Here is a 9291-nt window from a genome sequence, read left to right as displayed (position 1 = left end):
CCGGGCTGCGTGTCTCGGCGCCTCTCCTGCTGCCCCCGGAGGGGCCCGGAGCTCCCGCACTTTTGGCCGAAAGGGCCCTTGCTGCGCGCATGAACCGGCTTCCCCATGCCTGCCTCGGCGCGCAGGGGGTGGGGGTGCCCTTCCTGCCTCATCTGCTTTACGGCCGGCTTCGCAAATATAGGCGTAGGGATCAGTCTATTCAGCAGCTAATAGCAAAGGGAGGTGCTCTTCTAATTTTGCTTTATTTTGGCTTTGTCGGAGCAGGGTGTCTCCACGGTTATCTCTGACGTTCTGAACGCAGAATGTGAATCATATGTGTATCTAGGTTTCAGCAGTCAGCCTGAGCTTGTGTGTGCTTGATGTCAAAGCCCAAATGTTTGATGTTCAGATGTGAAATTCCATGTTTTACTTTTTTTCCCGAAGTTGGGTGCCACCTTATCCTTTCTGACACAGATAACCTTGCATTTGGTGTATAGTGTCTTGGAGTAAAAGGAGAACTTTGCTGTGCTTTGTTGTGCAATGTGACATACAGCAGGCCCTGTACTAAAGGCACTGTTAGTATTTAGGCTTTTCAGAATAATAGGTAAGTCTTTGTTGTTGCTGCGGTTTTTCTCCCCTTTCTTCTTGCTTTGCGCACAGCTGTACTAGCAGAGATTGTTTTTTCTGACATGCTTGCTATTATGCCTCTATTGAAGATTAGGGCTGTTGTAGTGGAGCTTTGTATCAGAGTTTTTCCTAAATTTGATCATGCAAAATTGATAACTGTAATGTAAACTAAATGGGCAGGGTGAGCTACTCAAGGGAACTTCACCTGAAGCAGATATATTTGAAAATACTTACCTGTCAGAAGTGTCAGGAATTAGCAGTGTGAGGGGAAGGGAACAGAACATCTGGATCTGAAAGAGTATCGCTGGATTAAATGGCAGTATTGCTTTTTGGAAGCCAATATGAGAGGGAAAAATTTTCTGAGCCTCTTCTAATACTCTTAATTTCGTTGTCATGGCAGATTGATGACATTCTTGGGTTACCTGTGCTTGGGGTTTTTGGGTTTTTTTACCCCACAGCAAAGCTAATAAGGAGTTGGTGAGAACTTAGGTTTCTTTTGCTTCATGCCTGTTTAATGCAGGTTTCCTGTGATTAAAATGAGCAAGTTAAAATAATATTTGTTTATTCAAAAACATTCTTCTAAATGCCTGAAACAAGGGAAACTCTTTTGTCTTGTTGATCTGCACTTGTTAAAAACTGCCTATTGAACTTGCATATTTTTATGTTTGGGTTTTTTTGCTGGTCTAGCTGGCTTTTTATCTCTTAAAAATAAGTAAAAGTTTAACAGGTGCTAATAGCAGTATGGTACTCTGCATTTTTAGTCATGTATTTATTCTTACAAGCAGGACAAGTCTTCAGGGCTATTGGTCAAGGAGTATCGCAGAGGAAGAGGCCTTTTTACTGCTGGATGATTGGTGAAAGAATCATCCCTACGGGATGGTTTGCTTGAGAACATGTTTGAGACTATAAGAATAAGAGACTACAAGAAGAAGAAGCTGTTGTTCTTCTGAGCTGGCTCTAAGACAATATTGCCAGGTGTTAGGAGGAAAGGGGCTTTATTGTGTAGTCCAAGCATAAGTATTATTCATCAGTCTGACCAGTCAAAGATTATATTCCGGTGGCCCAAAGCCTATGTGATATGCCAGCCTACCTAATTACTGCATTGCATCAATAGCCGTTCAGGTACTTATGCTCCTTCTTTTTGTTAATCGATGTTCTCTATAGTATGCTTTAGCCAGGTGCAATGCTTTGTTCTACTTCTAAAATTAGAGTTAAGACCTGACTTCAGTGACCTGAGTTCCTCTTCCTTCCATCTGTGGGGAGTAGATAGTCCTTCTGGCACATGCTTTTTCCTGCTGGTGAGAATGCTGTCATTGCTTTATTTCTACATTTTGGTTTCTTTCTATCTTAAAAAAACAAACAAAATGCCACTTCATTTTATTTGGGTTTTTTGTCCTATTGCTGAATTGCATATTTTACACCTTAGCTTTCTTCTACTGGAATGCTGAAAGAAGAAAAATTTTTACAGAAGAATCATCTTTGTACTGGAAAAAGATAAGAAACATAAACCCTTGACTAGTGATAGAAGCACCATGTTGTATGTTTAAGTTTATAAGCAGTTAGGTCATGGTGCTGTAGTTTGGTATGTTGAAATTTTGGGAGTAAAGAAAGCTGAAATGCTTTGGCTCCTGTGGAGTTGGACAATTAGTGGGTCTGTGTCCTTCTAAACTTCTTGGCACTCTGCTTCCTGAATTACTTCTTTAAGAATAACTCACACCTAGATTTTGGACTTGCAACCAACTTTTGCTGGGCTTGCCAAGATCAGTTTTGTAGATATTTTGAAAACTTTTAATGTAAAAGTTAATTATAGCCTTTTTTTTTTTTTAAGGATTTACTTTTGTGTTTAATTTGTTATGCCTAGGAGCTGCCTTCACACAAAAATAGAGGAGATAAGGGAACAATGAGAGAATACTGAACACCTGAAACATAAAATACTTCTTGACAACTGTTACCCTGAAGTCTAAATTGCATTTTGTTTCAGTGCTACTGTTGTACTTATTCAAAATGTTGTTTAAGGTAGAGAAAACTTACCTAGTTTCTAGAAAGGCTCACAAATGGGAGCAGGAAGTTACTACAAATAAATTATTCACTTGATCTTTTGTCAATTTAAGAACAAAATTTTTAAAATCATAGACTCGTCTGGCTGCTAGTACCTGTAATTTCATTGGTTAGAGATAATCATGATTATTGTATTCCCCCATGTTTTGTACAGTAACTTAATGCGTTCTCTGCTAAATGTAAAGCTTGTTCTCTATTTGCCGTGAAACTTCTAAAATGTGTAGTTACCCAAAGTAAATAAAAAAGGCTTAATTTTCCCGGTGATGACTGATCTCTGATTCTCTCCTTCCTCTCTGAAATTCATCTGTGTACATATGTGTACATTCATCTGTACATCCTCTCTGTACCTTCATCTGTGAAAATAGCTCTGGAAGTTTATTTCTGTAACTTTCTGACAAGTATACAGTCAAAAAAGAAAGTATGGTAGGCATGGGTCCCCTATGGTTTGCACCTGTGGGGAAGGATAGCATTTTGGTTAGAGAATGAATTCATGCATCAGTGTGTTTTGGTGGTAAGGTAGGGCAAAGTTGTGCTGTTGATGTGAATGGTTGTGTGTCTCTGCTTATCACTTTAGAATTAAATAAAGTAACATTGGTTGAGGCTTCTGGTCAGAGGTATCTAACTGGACTTGTAACCTGCTTTGAAAAGATGTTCTTGGAGGTTTGTTGTCATCTTTGTGCTGCCTCTAACACTTGTTCTCCCATTTCAGTAGTTCAGGGAGAATAATTAGGCAGAACTAATGAGATGATCTAACAGAGAAAAGTTCAAATTTCCCACTGGTCTAGCAAGATGTATCAGCTCAGCAAGGAGCTGAACAAATGGTGGAGTCTGTGTCAGGGAAGCAGTGGGAGTTACAGAGCTGTAGAAGGAAAGAGGGAGATGGGCTTCCTCTTTCTGTTTGGTGGCAGTGAGCTTGGACTCTGTCTTGTCCAGCTGCATTGTGTGTGGTTCAGGAAAATGAATGATGGCGTGGGAAGGGGGGAAAAAAAGAAAAAAAAGGGGGGGGGGGCAGGATTTTTTATTTTGAAAAATAATTATTGCTAATAGTCTTATTTTGTAATAGCTCAACAGGAGGACTTAATTTTGGAACTCTGGGCTCTTCCACTGCTACAGCAACTACATCAGCTCCTTCAGTGGGCTTTGGGAGTGGACTTTTTGGATCAAAACCGACCACTGGCTTTACACTAGGAGGCACCAGTACAGGTAGAAAAAATTCTTGTACAGCAGAAATTTGAATCAACAGTGAAGAAATATCATATGTACACAAAAAACCTGGGTCATAACGTGCTTACTTTTTTTACAGTAGTTCTGTAGCTCAGGTTATTACTTATGTAGATTTCTAAAAAGGCTTCATTGAACAGTTTAAAAGGTCATTTGCTGAGAATTATGTAGTACCAATGCTGCAGAAACACAAATGCAGTTACCAGAAAACTGTGCCTGGGCCTATGTGTAAATTGTTGCATAATTTGAATCCTGATGTTTTCTAGAAATCTAACTCTTCATCCAGGATGCTCAAAATTATGATTTAAGATTGAGGTATACTTTGATCTGAAAAATATTTTAAAACATTGTTAGTATTTGTAATGTGATATTTGTAATCCTGCAGTAGTAAACATTTTTTGTTTTGTTGGGTTTTTTTAATGTTAGCAATATGCATGAAGAAATCTATTAATATTTTCTTAGGTCTCTAATTCAGCCTATGAACATACAGATTCTTACAGGAATATTGGAGTGCAAAAGAATAAAACTTTTCTGACTAGGTATTTTTTCAGCCATCATGCTGAAATTCATAACAATGAATTTTACTTTGGCTTCAATATTGCTAGACAAAACGGTCTTTTTTTCTTGTACACTTGTATGAGTAGATAGGGGAAGTTCTAAAAACCAATCTACTAAAAATAAATTCAACAGTAGACTGAAAGCCTGTATTACTGTGTTTGGCTACATTGGGGTAATTTTTTTTAGCTCTCAATGATTATTTCAATTTTCTCATCAGATGGTTTTTCAAATATGAAATGGCATAGCACTGTGTTAAAAATAATCTCTTTAAATTACCAGTAGGGCAGGAACCCTAAACCAAGACACAGGATTTTGCAAAGGCTTTGGACTTTCTAATCCTCTTCATTATACTGTAAATCTGCTGTTTTACATACTAATGTTATGTACTGCCATATGGCTGAAAAAAATACTTGATAGAATTACTTTTCCATATTTTTGTTTATCTTAATTTGTTTGGAATTTCAAACAATTTGCTATAGTGCTGTTATAACATCAGCTTCACTGTTAGCAGATTCTTAAAAATGACATTTTTTGAAGTCAGTTATGCTTTGATTTGTGCTGCTGCTGCTTACAAATACTGTTTTCTATGTTAATGTTGTTTTGCTTTCAACATACTACAGAAAAAACTTGTATAATAGTCTACGTATTGTCTCATAATGTTGCATTATTTCAGTGTTTTGTCTCATGTTTTTTACTATCATAACTGCTCTGTGGTCTTCAATTACTATTCTTACTCCGTTTCCATTCTTAAAGCAGGAACAGCAACAACTATTGCTACAGGACTGACACTAGGTAAGGACCTAATTTGGGTTTTAATGTTATACAGGCAAACAAAAATACAGATAGATCTTTCTTGTAATGGAGAAAGTTAGTGGTCATATGTGAGCTTTTTCCCCATTACTAATTGCAGTCTGCTTTGCAGCCCAAATGTTAAGGCTGCAAACCAGAGTGGAGTCCTGCAGTTCTGGGCATTGTTACTTGTTGTTAAAGGATTATTCCATTCCTGTACAACAGTGACAGTGGTCATAGTGAAAAGTTAGACTTTGTATTTATGTCCCCTAAGGAGTTTCATCCTTCAGCAGAGGGGAGGTGGGATATGTTGTCAAAGAATTCTTCACACAGAATTTGTTGCTCTAATGAACTTTGTGTGAACAGGCGTGTTTGGTAATTACCTCTTTTAGCAGAATAAAGAGGGTTGAACTGGGAACGGACCTTGGGAATACTTGACTTTTGTTTCTCTGCATCTTTAGTGACTATGTTTCAGCTGTCATTAGAAATACAGGAATATGTGGGCAGTTGTGGGGTTTGTTGTTTTTCTTTTTAAACACCAGCAACTTGAGGTCTGAGGAGAAACTGAGCTTGAGTATCACAAATGTTGGGGGTGGGGGTGGTGCTACAAGGCAGACTGCAGTCCAACAACTTAGGAAGCCATAGTGTGAATAAATAGGAAAAAATAGTGTTGGTTAAAGAAGCAAATGAAATGGGCAGAAGAAGGGAGGAGCAGCAGCTAACCCAGAACAGACTGTGTGATGCATAATCATATGTGGCAGTCAGTACTATGTAGATGAACATTAATTCTTTTCGATAGCTGAATGAAATTGTCATCCAAAACAGACACACAGCAGTTTCACATACTTGGTATTCTCAGTTTCTTATGCATGCTGTTGTGGTTTGTGTATGTATATGCACACTCCTTTACTTTGGAATATGGATTCTAGAATGTAAAATGTATTCTTACCATGAAAACAGCAGGAAGTGGAAGCTTTGTTTGCTTTACTTTAAAAGTGTTCGAAAGCAAAGTTTGAGGGAATAACTTCTCAACATATTTTTCTTGTTTACAAATTGAAAGGATATGTGCATTCATTTTGGTATGCACATCCCATTGAGAATTTTTAGTCTGTATTTTGGGCAGTATTGTTTATAGCTCCGTTTACCAATATTTGGTTCATCTATTAGATGCTCTTGGTGGAGCTTTTTTTTTTACAGTTTTTAATTACCACTAGATAGAATTGCCAGTCCATGATTAAAGCCCATTGGATCACTAGGAGTTATGGAGCAAAAATGCCTGTGCAATTAATGTAAATGTTTGAAATTTGTCTGAAGGTGCTATTGGGATATTTTACTGATGCAAGTGATTTTGCATGCTGTGGTGCTCATGATGGTTAAATGGGAATAGTTCAGAAGAGAAGGTGAATTAGGCATTCATTCTCAAGCAGCATGTTCTAAGAGTGATAATTGTTTTTGGGTTTCTTTTAGGCACGCCTGCCACCACATCAGCAGCTACCACAGGCTTTAGTTTAGGTTTCAACAAACCTGCGGGTTCAGCCACACCATTTGCTTTACCTGTTACTTCTACCTCAGCGGGTGGCCTATCATTATCATCTGCTCTTACATCAACTCCCGCAGCAGGTAGGAAACTGTTTAGGGGTTTGGGGGTTTTTTTTGTGGGGGTGGTTGTTTGGGTTTAACAATAAAACTTTATGGTAAAACAGTTCTACACTCTATATTTTTCTAGCATTTACGTAATTTTGTGGTACTTTAATAAGAAGGTTCATTGGACTTCACTAGTTCTAAATTTGGGTACCCTAATACAGATAGATTTATGGGCAGTATACCATGTGATATAGGCAGCATATAATCTAAGTCATTAGAAGTGTAGCAAGAGCTGATTTGTCATGCAAAATGATTATTTTTGTTATTGTTAACGCCACTGAAGCTTGAAAGCTTCCTACTTGCACAGCTGAAAAGTTTGGAAAATGTCTATCACTTGTAGATAGCCTGAAATGGTTAACTAGTAGTGGAAACAAGGTTTTTCCAGTTTAGTTCTCATACTGGCACATACCTGCCATCATATTTAACCGAGCTAAACTGCACCGTGCATGATGATAATTAGACTGGAGTTCATTTTTGTTAACCTTAGGAGTCTGCATTTGAGCTCAGCTATCTGTGCCCTCTGTGCTCTGTCCCTTTATGCCTGTGGTCTCTCTCTACTCAATTCTTCCCTATCCTACCAAAAGCTAGGATGCTTAATTCCAGAGGAACTACCAAGGAAATGTTCTTGTATCATCTGTCTTGTGTAAAATATTTTAATGTTTAACATAAAACATTAACACTTCAGCATTTTAATATAAGAAGTCAACAGCACTTGTTAGATCCATTATGCTGTAAAATAAATTCTGTGCCAACTTCTAGATTCTCTAGTGTTCTGGGGGACTCCCAAATTTTGTATAGTTGCAGGTAAATATGGACTAATCAGGATTATGATATTGTAGGACAAAATAACATAATTCAAAAGTCTCTATGGCTTTGTTTGGAAAATCAGCAGGAAATAAAAACGATTGAGTTTATTACCCAATTATGATAAAGATGCTGTTCAGACCTTTCAGTTATTTCAAATTGTCTGTGGATGTATTTGAGTGCAGTGTCTGCATGAAATTGTTTTCCTTTTTCTGCAGGAACTACTGGCTTTACATTAAATTTGGGTGGCACAACTGCTCCGACTACAACTGCCTCCACAGGCCTTTCCTTAGGAGGAGCCTTAGCAGGTTTAGGAGGTTCACTCTTCCAGAATACAAGCACAGCAGCAACAGGTAAAAGTTATTTTAGTTTTTTCCTCCTTCTGTCTCAAAACATTGAAATTTAACATGTGATTGTATAAATTTCATAATGTAAGACTTAGTTTATATAAAATCTTAACACTGTGAAAGTGTAATTTTTGGCAGTGTTACAGTTAAGAACAGTAACAGGATAATAAAAACGAAATCTGAATCATTGGCTTCTTTCTCATTCTTAAATTCACTTGTACTTAACACTTTTTTTTTTAAATGAAAATGCAAGGAAATCTTTGTCATTGCCATAATTGACTCAAGGAAGTTGATCATAAATGGGAGAGGGTGATGATAACAAGTATCTCCTTTAACTGGAGAAGTTGAAAGCTCCTTATTTTGGTGGCTTTTGATCTAAATAAAATCTTTAACTGTTAGTATTGTCATTTTCATGGCTTCCTGTCTTTTTCAGCTCTAGAGGAAAAATTTGTTGCGCCGTATTGTAGTCTTGGTAACACTGCTTTTAAACTCTTAAATGAAACAGAAATACACAAGATGCTGATAAGTTAGTTATCTAATTAGCTACCTGGTAGTGTGAAGAAATTACATAAAACACTTGCGTACAATTGTATGAAACTTCATGCAGTCTGTTTTCTTCTCTGTTTATTTTGCATATTTTTTAAATCCAAATGTAGTAAATGGACACTGAAACAGCAAGCGAGATTATATGTGCTTTTAGTTTAAAAGAAGTTTTAATTATCAATATTTTAAGTGCAGAAATTCTGTTTGGGTTTCTTGTAGGACTTGGGCAGAACACATTGAGTTTGACTCTGGGGACAACTGCGGCTCCTTCAACTACTACTAATGAAGGTCTTGGTGGCATTGATTTTAGTAGTTCTTCAGACAAAAAGAGTAAGTTTGTTTTAAAACATTCATAATTTTTTTTTAATTGAGAAAATTATCAGAGCACTACAGCAAAGACACTATTTCATTGTGTTAGGAGTGTGAAATTAAAGCTGACAGCTTTAACTCTTTTTTTCCCTCCCCTTTTACAAGACACTTCAGTTAATTTCATTCTTAGATATTGTGCTTCTGTAGAAGAGCAAGATTTTGGTTGCAAATGCAATGTAAATTTATTTAAAATAAGTATAAACCAGTATCATACTTGAGAACTAGGATCTAAACCCTTTAGCCTTTCAGGAGTGAAGACTCATAGGGCCGTTTGCTGAAAAGCTATGGCAGATTTCTGAACAGCTATATGTCGAATAGCCACTAGAGGGGGGAGCAGAGCTATGTTTAAGTA

General features: G+C 37.2%; 1 protein-coding gene across 1 annotated transcript in view; it reads left to right on the top strand.

The window, feature by feature from the left end:
• Window positions 1-3628: 3628 nt before the first annotated feature.
• NUP58 (nucleoporin 58) overlaps window positions 3629-9291 on the top strand; it is a 41869-nt gene continuing 36206 nt past the window's right edge. Inside the window, exons 1-6 of the mRNA XM_009290240.2 lie at window positions 3629-3633; window positions 3728-3867; window positions 5200-5235; window positions 6700-6852; window positions 7899-8033; window positions 8790-8900. Coding sequence (XP_009288515.2) covers window positions 3629-3633; window positions 3728-3867; window positions 5200-5235; window positions 6700-6852; window positions 7899-8033; window positions 8790-8900 — 580 coding nt within the window. The remainder of the gene's footprint in view (window positions 3634-3727; window positions 3868-5199; window positions 5236-6699; window positions 6853-7898; window positions 8034-8789; window positions 8901-9291) is intronic.

This window comes from Aptenodytes forsteri, unplaced genomic scaffold, assembly GCF_000699145.1.
Source record: "Aptenodytes forsteri isolate BGI_AS27 unplaced genomic scaffold, ASM69914v1 Scaffold155, whole genome shotgun sequence".
Classification (NCBI taxonomy): Eukaryota; Metazoa; Chordata; class Aves; order Sphenisciformes; family Spheniscidae; genus Aptenodytes; species Aptenodytes forsteri.
Note: the sequence above shows the minus strand (reverse complement) of the source record. Positions and strands in the feature narration are given on the sequence as shown.